The sequence below is a fragment of the Ostrea edulis genome, chromosome 8, assembly GCF_947568905.1.
Source record: "Ostrea edulis chromosome 8, xbOstEdul1.1, whole genome shotgun sequence".
NCBI lineage: Eukaryota > Metazoa > Mollusca > Bivalvia > Ostreida > Ostreidae > Ostrea > Ostrea edulis.
The window spans coordinates 28,562,660-28,590,213 of NC_079171.1; the positions used below are offsets into that span (position 1 = coordinate 28,562,660).

The window sequence follows — 27,554 nt, forward strand, 5'->3', positions numbered from 1 at the left end:
ATGAGTCTTTAGAAGTCGCTTAAAAATGTACAGAGATTTAGCTTGGTGTAATCCGAGTGGTAAAGCGGTCTACAGTTTTGGCGCGGAGTAGTCAAAACGCCTGTTTCCGTGAGTCTGTGTTCTTATTTGTGGAACATTTAGAAGCATCCCATTTCCCGAACCTAAATTTCTTGGAGGGCAATACGGGGTATTAATCTCACTAAGGTAGGATGGTTCGGTTTTGTGGACTGCTTGGTATGTGTGTATACAAGAACTTTGTATTTTATGCGGTACTGAACCGGGAGCCAGTGCAGGATATACAGTACAGGTGTAAATTAAGTGATGTTTTAGTACGAGTTATCATCCTTGCTGCTGTATTCTGTACACGCTGGGGTTTGTCCGTGGTCCTGTTTGGTGATCTTTATCATGCCACACCTGCTGTGACACGGGACCTCGGATTTTGCGGTCTCATCCGAAGGACCGCCCCATTTAGTCGCCTCTTGCAACAAGCAAGGGGATACTGAGAACCAATTCTAACCCGGATCCTCATGGGATTATACATATTCGTTTACAAAATTTCTCCAAATATTAATTTATTTTGAATCTGACAGATGGACAACGTCAACATACAACAGAACGATAACACGTATTGGCAGTCTTTGTCATGGCTTTACTTAATAAACACAATTTTCATATCAATACAAACCATCAGTATGTCCTGTTGAAATGAACAGAACAAGTATTTTGGGGGGTTTTTTCCCCACCATTTTTTATAGAAGATGTATTTCAAGGTCTCATAGTTCTTTTTCAAATGAGATATCGCTACTACTATATTTAATGTCTTTTCTGTACACCTCAGTTTAACAGGTGCTCGCTTGGGATTCGACTTCCTCCCCATTAATTCTATTTATCAGTTGGTATATACATGTATGTACTTCATCCTTAAAATTCCTGGTATCGATCTTAGAGGTTTATATTTTGTCTGATACGGGGAAAAAAATCTACAGGAGAGATACCTCTTGTGTTTTGCGGAAATTACTTTTTTAATATCATATATGAATCTGCGCTCCTTTCTACATTATAGTATTCTACAGTGGATGATTTTTCAGAAGTGCAATTTTGTACATCTTTAAAGGAAGAATCGGCAGGTTCTGAACAGTTCACCAATATGAATGAAGAAACTGAAGTGGAGTCCTTGGGAATAATACGGAACTTCATTACGCGTTAAAACATAGACCACGTTTCTTCCCACTGTGCATCATACAGGTACACCCCTCCCTCCGGAAACAACTTTATTCAGCTTTGACAGTTTGTTAAGTTTCCTTCTTATTCTTCTAAAAAGTCAATAATTTCATTATCATAGTACTTTATATACAATTACTGGATGCAGATGAGGCAGTACAACACTAATACAGTGCAATACTAATTTATTGTATTTATTCACTTTGAGTAGTTTAGTCCAAAACAATAAAAATCTTTGTTGGATTTATTGATCTTAAAAAGTGCTTCGAATTTGTCGATAGAGATGTGATGCTATATAAACTTTTGTTACATAATATAGATGATAAACTGTTTAACTCGATAAAAATATCTATCAAAGCTCAGAATCACATATACGAGTTAATGGAAAACTTACAAATTGGTTTAGCTGTAAAACTGGTGTTAGACATGTCCTTTGACAATGAGCGTATTACAAGAAATATATTTGAATTTGATTACAATAGATGTACAAACAATTGGTGCAGCGATTTGAAAGAAATATCTCATAATTTAGAGTTAGAATATCATTTTGAGTCAACGTTAATGGTAGATATAAATATGTCTCCATAAAAAAAAACCACTTTTATTATTCAAAACTTTGGGGCTATGAAATTTTCAATATTTCCAAATTGCGTACTTATGTATCTTTTAAAACGATTTTTGATAGGGAAAATTATGTAGTACTGGATATGCATAAATATTTACGTTCAATTTTGAGACAATTTCGATGTGGAATTTTTACCATTACGAATAGAGACTGGTAGATATTAAATACCAAACATATGTACTTATTACTTGGGCAAGAATTCCAGACGAAGAAAGCGTCAATAGTGAAATAGCAATCAGTTTCGAGGGAATTGGCATAGTTGAATCTAGATTTTAAACTGGTTATAATATATATCTATAATGTATAATATTCGTGCAATATTGACGATTTTTAACATTTTCTCTATATTTTTGAATGTAAAACTTTCCTATTGTGGCCCCATCCTACCCTGGGGGTCGGGGATTTTTTAATCCGCACTATGTCGTGAAGCTTTCATGTAAATTTCTACTTTTCTAGCTTAGTGGTTCTTGAACATTTTCAAATATTCGCATGTAAAATTTTGATCCCCCAATGTGGTACCATCCTACCCCCGGGGGCCACGATTTTAAGAAAATTGAATTTGCACTATGTCAGGAACTTTTTAATATGAATTTCTACTTAACTAGCCCAGTGGTTCTTTTAGATTTTTAAATGACCCCACCCTATTTTTGCATTTTTGTGATGTCCCCTTTGAAGGGGGCATGGCCCTTCATTTGAACAAACTTGAAAGCCTTGCATCCAAGAATGCTTTTGGCCAAGATTGGTTGAAATTGGTCCGGTGGTTCTGGAGAAGACGAAAATGGAAAAAGTCTACAGACAGACGACGGACAAAAGGCGATAAGAAAAGCTCACTTGAGCTTTCAGCTCGGAGCTAAAAATGGCGTTTAGCGTTAAGAAGTAAAGGAAAATGAACATTAGAAATGCAGACATGTTGTAAATAAATACCTGTAATACCAAGACTTGAGCTTTCAATTCAGGTGAGCTAAAAACAATTACGATTAAGATTATATTTTTGTCTCTGTTTTGTACTCAATTGAGATCAATTGTGCCCCAAGTAAGAATGCCAGTTTTATCACCTGTGTATATAAACTCAGTTTTGCTCATTTTAAAATATGCGAGTGGAGAATTGTAAAACAATTACAGTGTTTTAAAGTTTTCATCTTAATCGCAAGATTGTTTGTAAAAAGGACCAGAGTGGCTGGAGTGAAGTCATGATATTGGGTCAAAAATTTTCGTGGCAATAAAGAGGGGGAAATCCTTTAAAAACCTGAACAGGTCCAAGGAAATTCGGGTAAGCATTGTGGCTCATATGCTTCTTGATTTTTATTCTGTTAGGGGGGGGGGGGTCTATGATACTATTACCGTACAATCAATATGCATATACATGTAAAACATTATATTCACTCTCATTTAAACTATTTATAATGTAAATGTTATAATTGTATCATCTGTTGTAAGCTGATGAGTTCTACGAATGAAGACAATACGGAACTTGGATCTGAAAAAAAAAAAAAATTCTCAGCAAAAATACATGTGTCATCAAATTTCAACAGCCAATTGTTGCACAGCACGACGTCGGGTAGGTATAAAAGGACTGAGCGGGTGAGTGCGTGTACTTTGAGACGACCGGTATCACTGACATCACATCATAGAAACAAAGCATGGAGTTTTGGAAAGTCCTTGTGGTTTTGCTAGTAGTTTTGCAAGGTAAGGTTGTTGTTTTTTTTTTCCATGGAAAGACTTTTTGTCTAACTTTTCCATCGTGAATAATAATTGAGATTTAAAATGTATCGGCAAGTCTTTTCGAGCTGTAGTGAAATTGTTTATACCACTCGAACACGCACAAAATGGGTTGCACGTAATTGCTAGTCTCTTTGGGCACGTTTGATTGAACAACTCGGAAGTTACACGAGTTGCTAGAGTTGCAAATATAAAGTGTATTTCATGACACTAGTGCTGAACACCGGTTGGAAAAGTTTACTCCTGACAATAACGGGAGCCTCAAGTGTTCAACACGGCGGAGAATGATGAGAAATATTGAGTCTGACATGTGAAATAACTTTTGGGGATATAGAGCAAAATTACCATGAAAGAGGATACATATGTTCATGTAATAGAAATTAAAGTTTTCGGTATTAAAATGAACTACCACATTTAAATAAATTGCCATTGATACGATTTTCAAAACAACACTAGAACAGTTGTTTTATTCACATTCAAGGAGTCTAGCCTCTGTGCATGCTCAGGCATCACTCTATAAGAGTTACTCGAGTCTTCCCAATCAAACGTGCCCCATGAATACCGTACAGAAGATTTCTGTCGTCTATTTTCAAACAGGTTCGCTATCAAAGCCAGTGAGTTCTGAGGATGAACTACGTGTCATCGTCGGCAAACTAGAGAGACTCGCAGCAAGCTTAAGGCAGTATGTAGTTGACGGAAGTAGGCCTGAGTATTCCATGAGGGGTATCGGACCACTGAGCGGGTCTACACCAGAATTCACTATCCCCGGTACCAGACCACTCGGACCTTGGGTGCTTGATAACGATGAACTTGACCCCTCTCCAACATACAATTATCTGTACAAAATGATTGAAAAGCTTCTGAAACCATACTTCCGCAGCTTTCCAAGTGGACCATATAAATGTAAGTATGTTTGAGAAAATAGCAAGTTCTCATGGAATGCGTTCAAATGATATTGTAAGGATCAATTACATTTCAACATTTCATTGACATCCCTTGAATTTTCAGCGGAAATGCCGTTAACGCCACGTAATGTTGTTACAATGCTGAATGCATGGTATAACGACGCTGACCAGATGATGCTCAAAGAACAGACTTTTGTTAACGTTGCCAGAGAGCTCTTGGATGCCCATTTCCAGTGTGCAACGACAAGAATCAACCAAATAGTTTTCTGTGAGTAGAACTATATAGAGAATTGATATTAGACCTGTGACGTTAACCGAAATATAATCTCAAAATTTTGGCAGCTGTAATTTTTTAAGTGAATGATACTCGTATGTTATAGGTACATTGTACTTCTAAATGTCTGTCTTTAATACTACAGTTAAATGAAAAATATTGCATCGTTTGATTTTTCAATATTTCGTGGACAGAACCCATGACGGTAACAAGCTAACTCTGATCTTATGAATAATAGATACAAACATGTAACCATTTCGTGGTTTGAAATTTCTCAGCCAAGCATTGATTTCTTTGCAAATAAGTCCACAAAATGACAACCACAGCGTTTCAACACTCTACACAATGGGAGCTGAAATGTTTATTTTCAACACCTGATTAGAAAATACCAAGTTCTGAATATAAACACTATTATATTCATCTCATTCCTCAGTTATGTCTGCCTAAATTGAAATAGTTAATACATAGTGAAAAATTGTAATGTTGGCTGTATTGTCACAAAAACAAATTGTATAAGTACTTTCATATACATTGAACATTATCTAGATGTTTTCAAGAACCAAGTACTTGAAATGGCCGAGGGTGACTGGAAAATTAACAATGGCGTGAGGAAAGTCTTGGAGAAGTGGGTAACGGATACGACCGTTGTGGACAAAGTCGCCCAGAAAATTGTTATGGCAGCGCATAGACATGCCTACGGCGACATTATGGAACACATTGAATATTTCCAACTTAATGGTATTTGTAAATCTTTGATACTTATAGCATGCTGTAAACGGGTATATTTAGGTAAGCGTGATTTTACTATTCATTTTTTTTTTCCAGATATTGTGGAATTCCTTGCAAAAATGAAAATGCTCATGTGGAAAGCTGAGCAGGAAAAATGGACACCAGTCATGTTCGATGAGAAACTGAATCAACTTCTGACGGACAATGTCTTCGTATTTCAATGTCCGAATATGCATGATCTATGGGAATTGCACCAAAACGTTGTTAGCCGTTTCCAAGAGAGGTAAATCAGAAAGTGTACAATTTGACTTGTTCGTCCTTTTGATACATTTTTTTTCTCCAATGCTAAATATCTTGATTCACTAGTAAAAACTGGACTCCTATATTACGATTTTAATGTAAGTGTTTGAATATGTAACTGAAAATGGCTAATATTTAAAACAGGTTATCCGAAATCAAACCCTTCGCTGAGACAGAGGCTTGGCTAAAGAAAATCCTACCCACATACACGACTACAGACGCCACTCCCGCCATTACTGCCATCCTCCAAGTGTACACGGACTACATCAAGTCGGCCATGTTGCACTTTCAACAAGTGGAGAACCACGTGACCAGCGGAAATGCGGTCGACATCACGAATTTCATGTCTCAGTTCCTCGGTAAGAATTTGGATAGCACTGAATATAGATAATTATACTGAATTTACAATCGATTATAAGCTTGATCAGTATCATTTTAAGGAAACGTTGGAAGTGGAACTTTTAAATGATCATGCATATACAATTGCAGCACCACATCAGCTCCAGTATTTGAAATCCATATTTGAATTACTTAATTCTGGGAATACCCGCTACATCATGGAAATGGGACAGATGAGGAACGAAAATACCGCTAACGGACGTTCCAAGGGCAGATGCACGGAATTCAACGGGGAATGTAGATGAAACCTGGCGTCTGAATCGTATGATGTATTGGGGTATCCACACGTGATCTCCAAAGCAGGCATGTGAAAACGGATATAACTTGCAGAAAAAAATCGACCCCTATCGTAGTGCTTTCGAAAACTTTGCTTTGAAAAATAAAATATCAAATGCCAAACATATGTACTTATTACTTGGGCAAGAGTTTCCAGACGAAGAAAGCGTCAATAGTGAAATAGTACTCAGTTTCTTGGGAATTGGCAATAATGCATGAATATCTAGTAAATCTTGGGTATTTTGTCGTGTACATGTATTCTAGTAACCGCATCTAACGGATGGTACAGGTGTTACGATATATTGAACTTTTTACTTGGGCCACACCAATTTGTAAAATAGTTCTTCGGATTTTCAAACAAAAAAAGTGAGGCGAGAGGGCGAAATTATTTTACAAATATTATTTTTAATTTTGGAGATAAAAATTATGAGGCGAGCGAATATAAGAAGTATAGATATTTTTTATTGAATTGTGATTTTAAAAAGCGGGCGCCTAAAGATAAAGATCTAAAATCATCAGATATCATTTGTTTACCACATAAACTTAATATTGTTCAACTTTGTTGATATAGTTTACAATAAATAAGTATTTCAGGTTTCAAAGACTTATTTTCTTTATACCTAATACATGTACTTTGCAACATTAACTGATAAGGTGTTTTTGAAGCATTTTATCTAAGTTTCATTTCTACAAACTTTCGATTCAGAGATATGCATATTGCTAGGGACACATCCAGTTTTGACATCCAGTTTAAAATAGTCATCGATCAGTACCCCTTGCTTGTTGTAAGAGGCGAATAAATGGGGCGGTCCTTCAGATAGGACTGCAAAAACAGATCCTTGTCACAGCAGGTTTGGCACGATAAAGATCCCTCAGTGCCATAAGCGCTGAGCATAGGCCTAAATTTTGCAGCCCTTCACCAGCAATGGTAACGTCTTCATGTGAGTGAAATATTCTCAAGAGACTTCAGTCAATATATAGGCTAATCAAACAATCAATCATGTGCTATCAATGCTCTCTAAATAGTGGCATCGAATAGCGCTTCAAAAGTTTCATCGGCTTCCAATTTGATTCCAGCATAAGGAACAACTTCCAATCCAGTGTTATGAAGTATCGTACATATTAAGATAGATATCATGAATAATCAACTTAACCGTATTACAATGTTAAGAAATTTCTCGAGAGCCCGCGCTTCTGTCATTTGTCAGCATATACATCAAGGTTATTTGTGCGCTTGTTGTAAAAACTAAAAATAAAAAAAATATTTACGGATATTTTTGAACACGCGGGCGGATATTATTTTTTGATAATATAATTTGGATTTGTTACAAAATAGAAGCGGCGAATCCGACGAACTAGATTACAAATTGGCATGGCCTTGGTTAAGAATACTAGTATGTAGAATTAAGAATTTTCTCATTTTGCGACCGCATACTTGAATCTACTGTCGGTCACAAGGCCCATGCCAAGAAATTCCTAGCAAAATCTCCGGTATAGAAAAACCGTTATAAATCAGTGACCGCAATTAAGAGATAAGCGACGGCTACTATTAATCAGCATGTATTATGGTCCTATTGAAGCCAACGAATTCAGACCGGACGGGATTTCTTGGCATGTCCATCGAAACTAAGGCTGATGTCAGACAGACCACGGTTTCTGTTTCTGGGTGCAAAAACGACGAGTTCAGTTTTGTCATGATTCAATTTCAACATGTTTGATGACATCCATTTGCTGATATCAGACAAACAAGCTTCAAGTCTCGCTTTTGAAATCATTCCAGTTATCAATTGGGTTGACCACTATGTAAACCTGAGTGTTGTCGGCGTAACAATAGTAAGACATATTGCGTCTCCGGCATAATTCACCAGTGGGTTTTCTAAACATGCAATACAATTTCGGCCCCAAGGCCGAACCCTGAGGCACACCGATCGTCGTAGCTTTTTTTGTCTGACGATCAATCTCACCAGAGGGCGTAACGCTACGAAGCTTGCGTAGCGCGCCCTCTGGTGAGAGAATGATCCCCGATTGAAACACGCATATATTCCTGTCGCTGAGATATGACTTGATCCACGGAAGTGTTATACCCAGTGTATCTTCCAGTCAGCGCATAAGTATCGGGTGATCAATCACGTCAAAGGCTGGCGAAAGATCAAGCATGACAAGAACAGTATGAAAGTTGTTATCGAGAGCTGCAGCGATATCACAATGGACTCTTAGTAAGGCGGTTTAGGATTTAGTGAAACTAGGTGTTCAATGGAAATAAATAAACTGCCTACATCCGACTTCTTGAAAGAATATTGGGGAAAACAGATTTTTCATTATAAAAAGTAAAAACAAAGTGGTGTGGTGTTTTGCTTTGTTTTGTTGTTGTTGGTTTGTTTTTGGGTTTTTTAACTGGCAAGCCTATGATACTGGAATCGTATGCATGTATGTAAAAGACCATGATGATGAAAATGTTGTTAATCCAATCGAATACATGTAATTTTTAAATATGCCTACTAAAATAATTTGTGAATATTTCATATTGAAAACATTAATGTTCACTTTATCCAAACACACAAATATTATGAATGATCTACATCGTCTTTATCATGGCGACCATTATTACTGCATTAAAGATTTAAAAAAAAAAAAACAAATCTAAAAAAAAATTAAAAATGTAAAGTCATGTTACGTGTCTATTGAGTATTCACAAGTGGAAGCAAGAACTCAACATTCAAGAACCATTTTTCCTTCAAACATATAATTTTTGTCACAAGAGTCCTCCCTGTGGCTGTTCTGGTTTCATCCCGTTAATAAGCCTGTGGTCCTAATTACAAACATTTCTAGATATAAATGAAATGTTCACAAGTATGTATAATTCACAATCCAAAATCACATACTTTCATTTTCACTTGATTTCCTCTCTCTCTCTCTCTTTCTCTCTCTCTCTTTCTCTCTCTCTCTCTCTCTCTCTCTCTCTCTCTCTCTCTCTCTCTCTCTCTCTCACACTCACACACACACACACACACAGTACATTCTAATTTCAAGCGAAATACATAAATTTGTCATCTCTCAAATTCCAATCATTCAAAAGAAACAGAAACATTCGAACATATTAACTCAGAAACCCCGAGCGTTCACCACTCTCCTCTCTAACTCACACAATGCTTCTGGGAAATAATGCAGAACTGTAGCTCTTTGGAAAAAAAAATACTGTGTTTCGTCATAATATTTTTTCAGAGAGCTACAGTTCTGCAGCAGCCGGGGAAAGGGGCTACACGGCCAGCGCCTTGCACCTGTTACTTCAAACACACGCATATAAACTCTCTATTTCACAATAATCAAGTGACAGAGAGATATAACTTTACATGGCATTATTTCTGAAAAATTATCAAGGCTTTCGAAAAAAAAAATTGCAAAATTTATCTATAGCATACTTAACAGAATCGAATCGTGAACAAATGGATATCAACGTTAACACGTGAGTCTGACCACGTGCTTGAACTGGAGGGGAAAAGTCAAAGATAACATATCATCCTAGTAAATCCAACGCACTCAAAGGAAAAGACGTGAATTAAAACGAAAGGTCTACATCGAACACTACGACATATGTGATATACCGGTGCGTGTATTGATTTGTTGAAAATTACGTCGTAGGCAAACATTTGTAAAAATAAAATAATCCTTAGTAAATCACAGTTTAGTTACACCAACGTCAGGTAGACCTACAGCGATTCAAACGGCAGACACAGTCATCGTGAGGGGTATGTCCTATTTCATAGCTCTTTCCGCCTACTTTCACTTTCTCCTTTACCCCCTCCCCCTCTGTCTAGCCCCGCTTCCTATCAATCTGAATCAGCACCACGGAACAACGCATTCCGCGCTCTGAGTCTCGTGAATTTTCACAAATAACAAAGCAAGATATGTTCATCTGATAGAAAATTCTAAAATTTATAACAGTTTTCAAAATCGGCAACGAAATGAGGTCTTTAACCTCACCCCCGCCCCCACCCCTAATGTGTGTTGTAGTGAGAGGGGGGTCCGGGGGTCGGAACCCCAGGGCCGTAAATTACATGGAGGCGGAGGAGGCAGCTGCCTCCTCCAACTTTTGAGCCAAAAAAAAATTAAAATTTAAAGTTCATTAGAATTTATGTTGTTTCCAATAACTAAGAATATGATACCTCCCTTAAAAAGCATTCCAAATCTTTCTTTTAGAATGAGTTAGTCAAGTAACATCTTAGAAGGCCCTAGAATCAAGGATTTTGCACGAAACGTGTTCAGTGTGCACAAAATGTGCCCAGACCCCCGCCTAATTTCCTGCCTCCTCCAAATTGAAGGTTAATTTACGGCCCTGAACCCTCCCCCTTCGTCAAAGAAGTTTGCTTAAAAAAGGTAAAAATAACGCATTTTGAGAGTGGACAACCCCCTTTGAAAACCAATATTGATGGTAGAACCATCCCCTTTTTATAAAAATTCCTGGATCCCCCTGGTAACAATGGGTAAGTAAAGTTCTATATAACTGTTCTTAATTTCTCTTGTCATTTTACACAATGAAATGGATACATGGGAGGGGGTGGGGGTCATGATTAGGTCCGCTGTGTGTTTATTTCTAAAGGTAGCACGTGACTAAACGAACTGTGGGTGCCACATTTTTTATAAAGCGTACCATTTTCACAAAATATATTAGTATATACTAGTATACACGTGCATTTAGTAATACGTGAAAAGGGCAACCTACTTATATAGACTTTAAAATATTGATCAATCATGGCAACAAATGGAAAATAATCTTACAAGTTCTCGTCATTAATCAATTTTGACTTCTGCAAAACAAATGTTACAGATGTTATGAATTAATTACTGCAGGGGTAGCAGTCAGCTAGGTTTGATCACTAGTGGTCAGACAGGAAGTTGTTAGAACACTTGACTTGCGATTCAGGAAGTTGTTACAGTAGAACACTTGACTCGCGATTCAGGAAGTTGTTAGAACACCCGACTCGCGATTCAGGAAGTTTTTAGAACACCTGACTCGCGATTCAGGAAGTTGTTAGAACACCTGGCTCGCGATTCAGGAAGTTGTTAGAACACCTGACTCGCGATTCAGGGGTCCAGGGTTGGCCTTCCGCCTTGTGTGCATTTATCAATCAAGTTGTCTTGTCAGACAAGAAATGATCATCAAATGTTTAATTCTATGATGAATATTTTCAACTGAATAATTTTGAAATTAATTTTTTTTCCAAAGATATTTTATAATTCATTTTACGATGAATTGATATCGGGGTGGGGGTGGGGGTTCTGAGTTAAGAAGTATACATTTTGTTTTACATTACTATACCGAACGTCTGCAATTTTATCTATATTTCATAATGAAATAAACTACATGTATGAAAATTGCTAATTAATTGAACTGGACTAAATCGATATTGAAAAGGAAGTTTGTGTATAATTTGTCAACGCTATCTATAAAGAGACTTCATAGAACAATGTGAATTTTCCAAAGTCACACAATGATCCAGGGACGGATCCAGAAAATTTTCAAAGGGAGTGTTGATCGAGACCCAAGTTCAGAGTTCTGGAAATTTATTTCTGTGCACGTGGTACCAGAATTTTTGTATTTTCTCATGCAGACTGAGTAATGAAATGTACTGTGAACTTTACCGGTCCGGGGAAATTTTAATGTCATAATTTGGGCTGCAAGGTAAATTTAAAGAAAACTGCAAGTTCGGGGTTTTTTTTTTTCAGCCCAAAGGCGAGGGGATGGGGTGGGTGGTGGGAGTGAAAATCTCAAAATGATGAAAATGACAATTTTTGTAAAAAAAAAAATAAATAAATATCTAAACCAAAGGAGGATTTGCAACCACCGTGACACCCCTCAGATTCGCTACTTCAATATTACGTAACATTCACATCACGCACACACACTACGACGTCTCCGGAACACAAAAAGATCATGACAGATTGCCTCTTAAAGAAATCCTGCTGTTCGTTTACCTAACTACTGACTCAGTGACCCTATCTAAAGATCTCCATTGAAATCTTAGATTTGGCAGTCGATGTATGATCTATTACAGTTATACATACACCTTTAAATCATCCGTATTTAATCAGTGCAATGCAATAGCTGCTTAGTCCATATTTAACACGACCATGATTCGTAACGAGATTTAAAAAAGGAAGAAAACTGCTTTTGGTTTTGTTGTAACAAATAGAGCCCCAGAGTACAAAACCTGTAGCAGATATATACGGACTTATATAACACAGCGGATATACGGATCTATAACACAGTGGATACAAGGATCTTTATACACGGATTTATATAACAACGGATATACGGACTTATAACAAAGCGGATACACGGACCTATATAACACAGCGGATATATGTACCTATATAACACGGATACACAGTACTATATAACACAGCGGATACACGGATTTATAACACAGCGGATATACGAATCTATATAACACGGTGGATATATGAACCTATATAACACGGTGGATATACGGACCTATCTAATACGGTAGATATACGGAACTATAACAGCGGATATACGGATTTGTATAACACAGCGGATATACGGGCTTATAACACAACGGATATACAGACTTATAACAGCAGATATATGTACCTATATAACACGGATACACAGTCCTATATAACACAGCGGATACCCCGATACTTTAAGACGAACTCGGTAAGGTAACACAGGCTGTGGATCCGATCACAGTTTTCCTCGCATTAGCTAGGATATGTCTGTAATTGTACTCTGTTTCTAGCTGTACAGGGTCGGGGGGGGGGGGGGGGGGGGGTTGATGTATCATGGGTCGCTTTTCTCCCATCGCATTCCTGTAACTTTGAAAAATCTTTAACTTCATACTTCACATATTCAAAATTCAGAAAGCAAATTTAAAGAGGTTATGAACTGCTTGAAGCAAGCGACCACAAAGTTTTGTGTCTGCTCATTGATTTATGCATTTATTTGAAATGTTATACGTTAATACACAATTTTCTTTTGATGCTCCGAGTCTGCAATGTGTCTCTTTAAACGGCACTGCCATTCATAAAGTATGCAATAATAATGTATTTTTAGAATGTAACCTTTACACTCGATTAAACCGGGGGAAAAAAATTCCGGTAAACATGCTTCTCATACATTTTAAAATATATCCTTAAAGGTTAGTTTTCCTGCAGTTAAATTCTTCTGAAATGGTAAATGAACAGTTGATGATTATTCATTGAAATGATTCATTAGAATTGCCAGTATATTAAGCAGTAACGGACGCCTAGTCGTGCGTCAGCCCGAGTATTACAAAGATGAAGCAAGAATTAAAACTGCTGCCCCTATACCATTTCAGTTTTAGGGAGGAAAAGACTAAGATAATTTTTCATTTGTACGAGCCTGGGATAGGGAAATTCCACCGAGTGACAACATTCGTAGTCTAGGACGAGGTATTAAGAATGACCTTCAGATAATATTGTACAACATTCGCAGTCTAGGACGAGGTATTAAGAATGACCTTCAGATAATATTGTACAACATTCGCAGTCTAGGACGAGGTATTAAGAATGACCCTCAGATAATATTGTACAACATTCGCAGTCTAGGACGAGGTATTAAGAATGACCTTCAGATAATATTGTACATGAAGTTTTGAAATTTATTGTATGGCTCTGTTTTTATTTTCCCGGTTCAGCATTTTCTACCGTGGACGGAAGAAAGGAGAGCGTGTTCGAGTAGCCCCCCCCCCCCCCCATTAAAATATCTATATGCATGCACAAACAATAATGATTGATTGATTATGTATTATTTAACGTCCCGCTTGAGAATTTTTCACTGAATATGGAGACGCCACCATTGACGGTGAAAAGATGCAAAATTTAAGCCTATGTTCGACGCTTACGGCCTTTGATCTTTATCGTGTCACACCTGCTGTGACACTGGACCTCATTTTTTGCGGTTTCATCCAAAAGGACCGCCCCATTTAGTCGCCTCTTACAGTGTACGACAAACAATGGTAATGAGGACCTATTCTATCCCGGATCCTCACGGGTAACAGGGATGATGATTGATTGATTGTTTGTTTGGCGTCCCGTCGAGAATTTTTCACTCATATGTGAGACGTCACCAGCTGTAGGTGAAGTACTACAAATATAGACCCATGCTTAGCGCTCAGGGCTGTAGCAGTGAGGATTCTTTATCGTGTCAAAGCCTGCCGTGACACGGGACCTCCGTTTTTAAGGTCATACCCGAAAGACCCATGATTCCCACTTCTAAATGCCGAGCGTTTGGCGAAGAAGCAATCACTAAAGTCTTAGGTTTGACGCGGACATGACAGGAATGGGGCTCGAACTCATAACCTCCTGGTTACGTTCTAGTCTACCACTGAACTACCGTGATGTATAACAGATGATTATGAAGATGATGATAATGATGAATATTTCTTTTAAATTAGATGCAGACAAGATGGAGGATAACCATATTCCCTGCTTACTGGAGTGTGACGAGTGCGAGATCGAGGTCGGTGAATTCCTGTGTAAAAGCTGCCCCGGATATCTGTGTACCAGGTGTAAAACTCAACACGCAAAGAGACGGATCACCGGACATCATCTCATCACGAGGCTCTCCGGAAAGACTTCCATGAAACTCCTGAGACACCTTACGGACAAACCGGAGCAGACTGCGTGTGTTGAGACGGATCTAGAGTACCAGCTCGGAGTCCGCTGTTTGAGCACTTCGAAAGTTTTAATATTCGGCAATGACCGTGAAATCCGAGTGGTTGATGACCTGGGTTGTAGTCATGCTTCAATAGCCACGGACACCGAAGTTTCTCCGGACGGAATGGCAATTTTACCAGACAAGAGTATTTTGTACAGCGACATTGAGACGAGACGGATACTTCACGTTACGGAAGAAAAGGGGTCACAGACGCTCGTGACCACTGACTGGAGTCCAGCAGGACTCTGCGTCACGCAATCCGGTCACATTCTTGTTGGTCTCTTCCAGGACTCTTCCTACGTCACCGACCAGAAGGGGAAAGTAGAGGAATACACGCTGTCCGGAAGTAAAGTAAGGGAGATCACCGGCGAGGACCAGGACCTCTACAGTCGACCGGAATACATCGCCGAAAACTATAACCGTGACGTCATAGTAAGCGATTATAACATGAAAAGAATCATTGCCGTCAATCATCGGGGCCAGTTTCGGTTTTCTTATAGCGGCGGGGTCACGAAAAACAAATCGCAACAGTTCTTGCCGATGGAGATCGATACCGACACTCTGGGTCACGTGATTATTGCCGACCAGTTTAGACACAGTGTTCACGTGATTGACAAAGATGGCGCTTTTGTTCTTCTGCTTCTGACGGAGGCTGCGGGGATTAAAGATCCACATGGCCTCTGTTTCGACGGAGTGGATTCTATCTGGGTGGCTGAACAAGAATCGCGAAAGGTGAAGAGGTTCAAGATTTTAGAAGACAGATAAAGAGAGATCTAGTATTCTACCCGCGGCGTTAATGCGTTTCATCCTGTATGCCAGTAGTATTGTAAATCATCTATCTAAAGGCGTTTTGTTTTTGCTTGTTCTTCATTACAATATTTGTATTTATAGTCATATGATAATCGAGGAAGTTTGAACTCATGTCGCTTAATTAGTTATTCATGCATATGTACAGAGAAATGTTACATTAAATAAAAGATTTTATGCGGAAAAAAATCATTATAAGGGTTGAAACATGTTCAATGAATTCCGGACCATGAAATGAAAATTTTGTGATCTACCAAACTGACAACATTTAGTGTAACGAAGTGCTGGGGGTTGAATCCGGTACCTCTGGCACGAATAGTTCACAGTGTGTGGGGGGTTGGTTGCGACGCAAGTTTGTAGCTTTTCTATCCAAAACAGAGACCACAAAATGTTCCTTTAAAAAATTCGACCAAAGGGAAATTGTAACCTCCCCATACTGCATGGACATTCGTGCCAGAGGTCCATGGTTCGATCCAATCGTAACTACTCGGCTATTTCCGTAACCGGTTACGGAAAATGAAGAGCGTGCTCCGATTGGGTTCGATCGTTAACAGAGGCATATATACACTCGGTTGCATCAGAAACATTACGACTTATAGAAAACAAGTTTCTTGCCCTACATGAAGGATGTCTGTAAAGTATGGGGACACTATATTGATACCATAACCGATACAATGACCTATAAAAATATTTAAAAATTAATACGAAATCAAAGGCAACCACTGATAAATATTGAATTTTTTATTTTATCACATCAAAGACGGCGAGGCAGAGCAGTGCAAAAATATTCAAATGTACCGGGAATGGGACTCAGCTGTAAAAATGCATGATTTTTACAAATTTTATGAGGAAAGAGTAATGATACATGCATATAAAAAATTTAAAAAGTCATATATTGGTACCAATTTTGAAAGAGTACAGTATTGATGAAAGAACGTCATAATTATTTTCACACTGGTTAAAAAATTGAGATGAAACGGATATGTCGAAAACAAGTTCTAAAAACCTCACAGATCTGGAGCGAGGTTAGCCTGGGGCTGATTACGTATGGGTATTCTACGCTCTAGCTAAACATTTGTTAAATAACTACATGTATATATTGGTTTAGATAGTTCTAAATTTAATGAAAGATTCATCTTAAAGCCAACTAAAAAAAAAAACCCCGTGCATTGATATATTCAGGAAGTCAATACAACGACATTTAAAAGACTCCTTTTTTTTTTTTTTTTTTTTTTTTACCGAGTGTCTATGACGTATTGTAAACACAGAATTCTTCTTCCGTGTGCTCTGTCTGAACCCGCCTTCTAAAACAAATTAAACTTATCCCTAGTTACAAACTTTTTTTGGTATCTCTGCACGGTGTACCGAGACAATTTAACGTAATATGTTTTGTAAGGATTCATTTGTTAATGATTTGACAATATTAATTAATTTTCTTCCTATTTTCTTTAAAATACAAATTTCTCAGATGTATTATACATATTATACATGTGTAGTATAGTACTTAATACACGTATTTTCAAGTTTAACAATGGCTTACAAGCTACAGTGTACCAAATCAACAATGCAAACATTTATTCTATGTCAACCTACACACGTACAGACAACCTTTGTATGTCAACTTACACACATACAGACAACCTTTGTATGTCAACCTACACACAGACAATCTTTGTATGTCAACCTACACACATACAGAGAATCTTTGTATGTCAACCTACACACATACAGACAATCTTTGTATGTCAACCTACACACATACAGGCAACCTTTGTATGTTAACCTACACACGTACAGAGAATCTTTGTATGTTAACCTACACACATACAGACAACCTTTGTATGGCAACCTACACACGTACAAACAACCTTTGTATGTCAACCTACACACAACCTTTGTATGTCAACCTACACACGTACAGACAACCTTTGTATGTCAATCTACACACGCACAGACAATCTTTGTATGTCAACCTACAGACAACCTTTGTATGTCAACCTACACACAACCTTTGTATGTCAACCTACACACAACCTTTGTATGTCAACCTACACACGTACACACAACCTTTGTATGTCAACCTACACACGACCTTTGTATGTTAACCTACACACAACCTTTGTATGTCAACCTACACACGTACAGACAACCTTTGTATGTCAACCTACACACGTACAGACAACCTTTGTATGTCAATATACACACGCACAGACAATCTTTGTATGTCAACCTACAGACAACCTTTGTATGTCAATCTACACACGACCTTTGTATGTCAATCTACACAAAGACATTCTTTGTATGTCACCCTACACACATGCAGACAGCCTACACACGTACAGACAACCTTTGTATGCCAACCTATACACGTACAGACAACCTTTGTATGTCAACCTACACACAGACATTCTTTGTATGTCACCCTACACACATGCAGACAGCCTACACACGTACAGACAACCTTTGTATGCCAACCTATACACGTACAGACAACCTTTGTATGTCAACCTACACACAGACATTCTTTGTATGTCACCCTACACACATGCAGACAGCCTACACACGTACAGACAACCTTTGTATGTCAACCTATACACGTACAGACAACCTTTGTATGTTAACCTACACACGACCTTTGTATGTTAACCTACACACGACCTTTGTATGTTAACCTACACACGACCTTTGTATGTTAACCTACACACGACCTTTGTATGTCAACCTACACACGACCTTTGTATGTCAACCTACACACGACCTTTGTGTGTTAACATACACACGACCTTTGTATGTTAACCTACACACGACCTTTGTATGTTAACCTACACACGACCTTTGTATGTCAACCTACACACGACCTTTGTATGTCAACCTACACACGACCTTTGTATGTTAACCTACACACGACCTTTGTATGTCAACCTAAACACGACCTTTGTATGTCAACCTACACACGACCTTTGTATGTTAACCTACACACGACCTTTGTATGTCAACCTACACACGACCTTTGTATGTTAACCTACACACGTACAGACAACCTTTGTATGTCAACCTATACACGTACAGACAACCTTTGTATGTCAACCTATACACGTACAGACAACCTTTGTATGTCAACCTACACACGACCTTTGTATGTCAACCTACACACGACCTTTGTATGTCAACCTACACACGACCTTTGTATGACAACCTACACACGACCTTTGTATGTCAACCTACACACGACCGTTGTATGTCAACCTACACACGACCTTTGTATGACAACCTACACACGACCTTTGTATGTTAACCTACACACAACCTTTGTACGTCAACTTAAACACGTTCGGACAACCTTTCTACTTCAACCCTACACGCCTTTTTTTCATTTAGGCCCATTTATTTTTGGAGTTTTTTTTTAATACAGGACATTATTATTAGTATTTTGTTGCTTGGTTTTCGGTGGGTTTTTTTGGGGGGGGGGGGGGGGTAAAATTGCTAAATACATAAATTCAAAATAAACAACTAAAATGAAACAATTGTTAGGCTTTTATAGTTTTAATTTGTAATTGTGAAAATACTTGAAGAATCTTCAATTGCAAATATTTCATACAATTATCTACAAAATCATACTTTTCGATTCGACAGTTATTTACAAGCTGTTAGAGAATTAAAAACTTGCAAAAATAAGAAAAGTATTCATTACAATAACGATGATAATAATGATAATATAAAAAGAAATTTAAAATTAAAAAACAAAAACAAAAAAAAAACCACCAAAAAACAACAGAAAACCGAAACCTAACAAAATAGAAAGTTCTTTAATAGAATCCGAAAACCTGACCTCTGTACTTCTTTTTACTAAAAAAAAAATAATAATAAAAAAAAAAAAATGCTTTTACATACTTCAATGCATTTTAAATTTCCATTGTCATTTTAGGAATTAAACTTATGACTCAAATATTTGTTGCAAACTTGATTATGAGTGTTTAAATATAGGTCCTCAATAAGAATTACACGCCTCAATATCCAGTATCTGAGGCTTGCACAAGTAGCTCTGTGTACATCTAATACCTGGAGCTTGTTTATTTTCTTGCTCTCTATAATGTAAAATCCCTCCACCCTGTGCAACTCAATAAACCTATCTATACGATCTGCACAGCTGTGGGTCAAGAACGGCAACTCCAACAATACTTGTACAGTCTAATGTGACGGAGGAGCAGTAACTCTGCACGGTTACTGGTCCTAGTCTATAATATATACTTTGCTAAAAAGATTCGAGTCATAATTTTAATTCGTAAAATGACAATGAAAATTTAATCTGCATTGAAGCATGTTAAACAATCCTTTTTTTTAATTTTATTTTCATTTCATTTTGTTTTGTTTTGATTTCTTACACAGAAATTTGATTTTAATAAAAATAACAATGGAATACAGAGGACATTCCTAAAGCAGGTTTTCGGGTCCTACCTATGTAAAAATGTTAAAGAACTTTCCATTTTGTTTGGTGAATGTTGACCAGTTTCGAAGTTAAGGTATGTTTTATTTTTAAATTTCTTTTAATATCATCGTTATCATTATGAATACTTCATTTTCAATATTACATGTAGTTATGTTGCATATCGATCACTTCAATCAACAATCTTTTATAAGTTGGCGGTTTTTGTTTGTTGTTATTATTATCCCACCTGTACCTGTAAACACCCCCAAAACAAAGACAGCCAGGCTTCGGACAGCTATCATATTTCAGACACGTGTTGCTACATGTACAACTTTGGACAGAGAGTTAATATATGTTTAAATCCTATGTTTCACACTTTTATTTTTGCACATCTGTTACTATAGGGAGTCACATTTATGGTGTGTGTGTGGGTGGGGTGGTGGAGGGGTAATAGTGAACCTGTTACAAAAGTAACCGTACATGTACAGAATAACACGTTTAGTCATATGAAGATAATCTATTTCACATAATTAGGCTAAGTAAAATTTTCACGTGATCTTATCATCAGGTAAAATATGTTCCATTTATTTAATTTCATTTTTTTCATGTCCGGGATCATTTATTACAACAAGAGGCCCATGGGCCACATCACTCACATTAGTCATCTGGGCCCATATCTAAAGATTTTTCATTTATATTTGCATGAAAAACTTTGGTCCCTATTGTGGCCCCAACCTACATGTACCCCCGAAGACCATGATTTTTAAAAACATGAATACGCACTATGTCAGGAAGCTTTCATGTAAATTTCTTTGGCCCAATGGTTCATGAGAAGATTTTCAAAGATTTTCTCTATATATTTGTATGTAAAACTTTTGACTCCCTATTGTGGCCTCATCCTACTCCTGGGGGTCATGATTTGAACAAACTTGAATCTGCACTATTTCAGGAAGCTTTTATGTAAATGCAAACTTTACTGATCCAGTGGTTCTTCAGAAGATTTTTAATGATTTTCCCTATATATTTGTATGTAAAACTTTGATCCCCTATTGTGGCCCCATCCTACCCCTGAATGCCATGATTTTAACAAACTTAAATCTGCACTATGTCAGAAAGCTTTCATGTAAATTGGTACTTTTCTAATCCAGTGGTTAAGAAAATTGGAGAAAATCGCACGACGACAACCAATTGCAATAGGTCACCTGAGTTTCCTCAGGTGACCTAATAAAATTTGGAAAATTTCAGCTCAAATCGTGTTCATGCCCCTATAAAATATGTCAGTGTATTTTTGCTACTTTGTTATTAGATTCCCTTGGAGAAAGGCGTTGTCCCTCATTTGAACAAACTTGAATATCCTTCACCCAAGGATGATTTCTGCCAAGTTTGTTTGGAATTGACCAAGTGATTCTGAAGATAAAAATGTGAACGCAAACGACAAACAATGGAAAATTTTGATCAGAAAAGCTCACGTCAAGTGTCTCGAGCTAAAAATAGTAAGTTCTGTTCACAGGCGTCTGTGCTCTGGAGAAGTACCCTTTCCCCTTATACAATATAACCTTTTTTCCTTATAAAAACGTGATAAGATTTGCAACGATGGCAAAATACAAAACTTTCAAGCACATCTTTTGCATTTAATGATCTTGAAGTTTATACAGAGAAAACAAAGGCCAAACATTTATGTTTCCTTTCATGCCCCCCGCCTCCCTTTAGCATAAACGATGCACCTGGACACGGACTTGGTAACTATGCAGTCAAGATTTGTAGCAAAATAGTGCATTTTCACTATAAGAGCTGGCCTTATCTCAGTAATGATCTAAAGTCATAAATTTCACAAGTCTGCTAGTTGTAAGTATTCTATAATTCTGTTGCTTATAATGACTATGCACAATTTGTTGACTATATTGAAGATTTTCTCTTATTTTCAAAGACTTAGTCCGATCTCAGTCTCCACCCCTTTCCTTCTAGTGGTGGTTCATCTTCAAAAGTCAAGGGTTGTTGATTCGTTACCAAGTTAGTACGAGGTAAGAAATCAATAACCCTTGACTTGTGAAAATGGTGGTGGTGACTGGAATCACCAAATTCACAATTTTGTTGTTTACTCTGAAAAAGTTAATATTTCACTGATCGATCCGTGTGACCTCAACCCTATAAAATGATTGTCTAAGCCTTCTTGTAAATCCACGCCGTTTTATAGAGTATTTCATGTAAATCCACGCAGTTTTACAGAACAAGTATCTAATGTAAATCCACGCCGTTTTACTGAGCAAGCTCTTCATACACGACAACGTGCTTCTTTCTAGAAGAGGTGCTACAGCGATTCTTGAATATCATTTCAGTACAAAATGTGAATAAGTATTCAAAACATACATATAACAAGAGACCCATGGATCACATTGCTCACCTGAGTTACTAAGATTGTCCTTATATGTTCGCATGTAAAACTTTTGATCCTTTTTGTGGCCCCAACCTACCCCCAGGGGCCATGATTTTTACACATTTGAATCTGCAATATATCAGAAAGCTTTCATGTAAATGTAAGGTTCTTTGGCCTAATGATTCTTGAGAAGATTTTCCCTATATATTTGAATTAAAACTTTAATCCCTAATAGTGGTCCCTTCCCCTGAGGGGCATAATTTTAACAAACTTGAATCTGCACCATGTCAGAAAGCTTTCATGTAAATGTCACCTCTTCTGGCCTAGTGGTTCTTAAGATTTTTAATTTACTCCTCCCTATTTTTGCGATTATCCCTCTTTGAAGGGGACATGTCTTTTCATTTGAATTAACTTGAATCTCCTTTACCCAAGGATGCTTTGTGCCATGTTTGGTTGAAATTGGCCCAGTGGTTATGGACCAAGATTTTTAAAAGTTGTCAATGCATTTAACTTTTTTGCTATTATCTCCCCTTGGAAAGGAGCATGACCCTTCATTTGAACCAACTTGAATCCCCTTTACCCAAGGATGTTTTGTGCCAAGTTTGGTTGAAATTGTTCCAGTGGTTCTGGAGAAGATTTTTAAAAGCTTTTAACTGCATTTTCACTATTTTGCTATTATCTCCCCTTGGAAAGGGTCCTTCATTTGAACAAACTTGAATCCCCTTTCCCCCAAGGATGCTTTGTGCCGAGTATGGTTGAAATTGGCCCATTGGTTCTGGAGAAGAAGATGAAATGTGAAAAGTTTACAACGACAAATTTTTATCAGAAAATCTCACTTGAGCCTTCGGCTCAGGTGAACTAAAAATACCAATTTTACAAACTCAATTAAATTATTTACTAGGCAATTGTTTTCAGAGCTTTCCCAAATGGAGACACTCGGTAATCACTGAACTCTTTTCACACACTGATTAAAATATTGCTCTAGGCAATTATCAATACTCTTCAGCAAGTACATTTTCCAACATGCCTGAATTTTGTCCAAAAATTGGAACTCTTCAAAACGAGGTAGAAAAATTACTTGTAGCAAGCAAATCGCCTGTGCACACCTTATAACATTTTCAGCTACATAATTTTCCAACATGGTTCAAACACCTTTTCCTGAAATCGCTGTGCTAACCACCTCATCTCTGGCTATACCCTTTGTTTTGAGCAGCACAAATTCTATTGTGTCCATGCATTCGGTATGACGTGGTTGATACCGATTGTTTGGCCGTTCTTTATATACCGATTTTGACTACCAATTACTCTGTGTACTTAATCAAAGAGATGGGGCTTACGGTGGATGTGACAGGTCAACATGATCTGCCTTTTCTCCTCCTCAACACCTGATCCCACCTTTGGTGTGTCCAGGGTTCCGTGTTTGCCATACTATTAAATTTTGTATCCTTTAGAGGATTCATGTGATTGATCAATGTTCGTTATCTTCACTTTCAAGAGTCTATAACTTATGCCCCATAAATGAAAACTAACAAAATTCTTACAAAAACAGTTTATTCCTTTTTTTGGCTTTTCAAATTTTAATCACAAGGCCTCAAAATAATTGTGCTGTGCAGTATAAAAAAAAAAAAAAAACTGGCACAAAGGAACCAAACTGTTACCAAACTGTATTCACAAAATGATGGCTGTCTGCCATTACTGCACTATAGAAAAAAAAATCTCTCAAAACTGCAGACCTTATCTAATATTCGTCTCCTAAATTACATGTATAAAAGAAACCCATAAATCTATCAGCTCTAAGATTACACAAGATGTATATATGATGAAAAGTCCTAACGTTTCGTTCAAGTACCTGCAAAAATCAACACTTGAAAAATCAATATCTGAACAGAAAAATAAAAAGGCACCTATACTTTTAGGGCCAGAAACGCGTCTCTATTCACCCTGAACTTCCATCTCTCCTATCTAACCTCTTCGACCAATAAACATATATATTCAAGATTGTATATATAAATATTAAATCTTGTAAAACTGGAATAACATGGTCAGTGTGGTTTTTTTTGTACTAACCTCTTTTCCATCATGTAAACAAATGATATCAGAAGAATTATCTCCCCCTTGATAATGCTATGCATTATTTTTAAATCAATTCAAATTGAAAAAAATTAAATTTTCAATTTTTCACAATAAAAGCTTTATAATCAAGTGTAATCAATCAAAAAACACACCATAATTGTCATTATACACAACATTCTTAAATAAATTACTGTATAAGTTTACATCTCTGGACAATTAAAATGTGATCTCTCCTGCTTCAAAATATAAATATAATCTATTCAGGGCTTTAATTATTCTCTTGATTGGAGACTAATTCACCCTGTTGGAGTCCGTTAATTCACACAGTAAAATTACTATTTTGTATAATGACAACTGCAATAGCTGAACATGCACATCTCTCTTACTGGAAGCTAAACAAATTCCAATTTTAAAGAACTTGGAAAATTTACACTCAAAATACCTGAATTAGTCCATTTTCTTTTGTGAAAATCCAATCATTAATGTACATATATTTCCTTCTGTCTCTCTGTATCACTAATTTTAAACATAGCAATTTAACCTTTGTAACACAGCATCCTGTATTCTCTCATGAAATTACTGTCAAGGAACTGGATGGAGTTCATTCCTCGTTTAAAACTCGAGATGTAAAATTTTGACCTTTTGTGCAGATATAAACACGAGCCTGGTTAATAAAAAAAATACGAGGAGATAGCTAAAAAAAATTTCCTTATTGATCCTTCAGCACACAAGAAATAGGACTAATTTCATTCATTTTCCTTTTACATTAACCTTCGCTTTATCTATTTTCTAATTTCTCTTCAAGACGGAAACAGAAAGCAGTGTTCAGCCATTGACCTCACTTTTTAACAATGATTAATACATATTTATTACTTAAAATTGATCAGTAAAGATAAAACCATGATTTCCTGTACAGCTAGCTATATTGAATTGTAAACCTCCGATTCCAGAAAACAGTTAAAACCTTCAGTTTTGATTTACATGAAACTTATAAACATAAATCTAAAAAAAAAAACAAAAAAAAAAACCCACAACAATTTAAAACTATGAATTTGTGTATGATTTTTTGGTAATTGGTTAATCAATCAACATATTTATTCAACTTGAAAATGGAATTCATAGTAACACTCAGGACACAGTTTTCTGAATCTACTAGATCTGCCACTATTTAAAGTCCTTCTGTCACATGACATGTATCATTGAAAACACTCGCTCAAAAAAAAAAAGAAGAAATGGAAAAAAAAGAAAAGAAAAAAAAACTGTTCTGAATTTGAAAACTGTCCAACCTACAGATGTATATCGATTTAAAAAAAAATTAAAAACTCAGTTACATATGTCTGCTTTTTGCAACATTAAGCTATCCAATTAAAAATATCAACTTCGGAAAATCATTACAAATATTATAATATAATTGCATTGTTAATGGCCTATTCACTAAAAACGTGATTTCGAATTTTTTCTTAATTTTGTACGATTCTTTAGTTCTACAGTTCCAACCTTCATAACATGCATAAGCATGAAGATGTTCACCACGTGCCTACAACAGGTGCATGAGGCCGAGGTCGATGAAAAAATAAAAAAATAAATAAATAAAATACAACACAACAACAAAACAAAAATCACAAAAAAATTATGGATTTCCAAAGACATATATACTACACACAAAAAAGTCTATAATATGGAATGTTTGCATCACTTTGGTAATAAAAAAATAGGTCTGGTCGCTGGTATCAAAGGTACAAAAATGATATAAATGTCGTAATAAATACCATATAAAATGTGCAGAAATGAATTTATAATTATCATAATGCCCAATCTGAGGTGTCTAAAAACTGTCACATTTCTGTCTGTGTAAAATATCTTAAAAATAATATTCCTTTCCAAACGCTGCAAGTTTTCTCCATGCTTTCAAAAAGAAAGCTCTTTTTAGTTAAATCTATTATACTTTTTTACTCCATATCCTTAATACATACTTCAAAATTTTTTAACACAAAATATTAATTTTGTTCACAATTCAACCGGAGGAATTCCAGTTCGACAAACTAAGCATTCTTACTTTTCAAGGACTGCAAAATAAACAATACAAAATGTCCCATTGCTGAAAAACCTTGAACATACAATATACCGATAGCACTCCAGAATTCCATTTCAGTGGGGGAAAATGGTTAACATAATCAAACAGTTCAAAAAAACAAAAACAGATTTAACTGGGGAAAAAAACACTCAACACTACAACACAATATCTCAACTGAAACAAAAATAATTTACAATATACATGTATCTCATGATCTTAAAGAGCACCTGCTCGTATATAAGCCACGTGTTCTGCAACTCTCTATAGCCTATACATGTTCTTTCGGTATATTCAATAAAGATTATTTCTTTTTCTTTCTTCATCAATAAGAAAATCACTTATAAATCAACTTATATAATCAACTTATAATCATCTAGTAATCAAGACAGAGTAAAAAGTAGTATTACATTATTAAGATGTAAAAATCACAAAACACGAAATAGTTTCTTTGTTTGACATGGAAAATACAACTTAAATCAAACATCAAGATTTTAAAAAAAGTTTGGTGTTTTACCATGTAAAATGATTCACCTCGTCTTGTTCCTCCAAATTACACAGCTCTGAACATATCAATGTTAAAATGGGAGAGAGAAAAAACTTTACAAAAAAATGACGAGAAAACATTTTAAAAAGTTTCATTCTAGTATTCAC

General features: G+C 36.5%; 3 protein-coding genes across 4 annotated transcripts in view; 2 read left to right on the forward strand and 1 right to left on the reverse strand.

Annotated features, from left to right (window-relative positions):
- The first annotated feature begins 3,376 nt into the window (after nucleotides 1-3,376).
- On the forward strand, nucleotides 3,377-6,571 carry LOC125662671 (uncharacterized). Its single transcript, XM_048894976.2, has 7 exons — nucleotides 3,377-3,532; nucleotides 4,163-4,468; nucleotides 4,574-4,738; nucleotides 5,291-5,482; nucleotides 5,570-5,756; nucleotides 5,918-6,132; nucleotides 6,263-6,571. The coding sequence occupies exons 1-7, from the start codon at nucleotides 3,487-3,489 to the stop codon at nucleotides 6,415-6,417; spliced, it is 1,266 nt and encodes a 421-aa protein (XP_048750933.2). The 5' UTR covers nucleotides 3,377-3,486; the 3' UTR covers nucleotides 6,418-6,571.
- A 3,415-nt stretch (nucleotides 6,572-9,986) lies between these two features.
- On the forward strand, nucleotides 9,987-16,145 carry LOC125662734 (tripartite motif-containing protein 2-like). Of its 2 annotated transcripts, XM_056147307.1 has the most exons (3): nucleotides 12,211-12,990; nucleotides 13,086-13,127; nucleotides 14,887-16,145. In XM_056147307.1, the coding sequence occupies exon 3, from the start codon at nucleotides 14,898-14,900 to the stop codon at nucleotides 15,912-15,914; it is 1,017 nt and encodes a 338-aa protein (XP_056003282.1). In that variant the 5' UTR covers nucleotides 12,211-12,990; nucleotides 13,086-13,127; nucleotides 14,887-14,897; the 3' UTR covers nucleotides 15,915-16,145. The 2 variants fall into 2 exon arrangements, with proteins under 2 accessions (XP_048751019.1, XP_056003282.1); XM_048895062.2 differs by lacking the exons at nucleotides 12,211-12,990; nucleotides 13,086-13,127 and adding an exon at nucleotides 9,987-10,194.
- An 8,145-nt stretch (nucleotides 16,146-24,290) lies between these two features.
- The window catches only part of LOC125662442 (cytoplasmic polyadenylation element-binding protein 1-like), a 40,820-nt gene continuing 37,556 nt past the window's right edge, over nucleotides 24,291-27,554 (reverse strand). Inside the window, exon 13 of the mRNA XM_048894660.2 lies at nucleotides 24,291-27,554. This exon is cut by the window's right edge and continues 211 nt beyond it. The gene's annotated coding sequence lies outside the window, so the exon portion shown is untranslated.

What these genes read in the sequence shown, in the direction of transcription:
- LOC125662671 (XM_048894976.2), top strand. Translation starts at nt 3,487, where the DNA reads ATGGAGTTTTGGAAAGTCCTTGTGGTTTTGCTAGTAGTTTTGCAAG. An exon ending in TTTGCTAGTAGTTTTGCAAG is followed by an intron (nt 3,533 to 4,162) that starts GTAAGGTTGTTG and finishes ATTTTCAAACAG; the next exon opens with GTTCGCTATCAAAGCCAGTG. An exon ending in GTTAGCCGTTTCCAAGAGAG is followed by an intron (nt 5,757 to 5,917) that starts GTAAATCAGAAA and finishes TATTTAAAACAG; the next exon opens with GTTATCCGAAATCAAACCCT.
- LOC125662734 (XM_048895062.2), top strand. Translation starts at nt 14,898, where the DNA reads ATGGAGGATAACCATATTCCCTGCTTACTGGAGTGTGACGAGTGCGAG.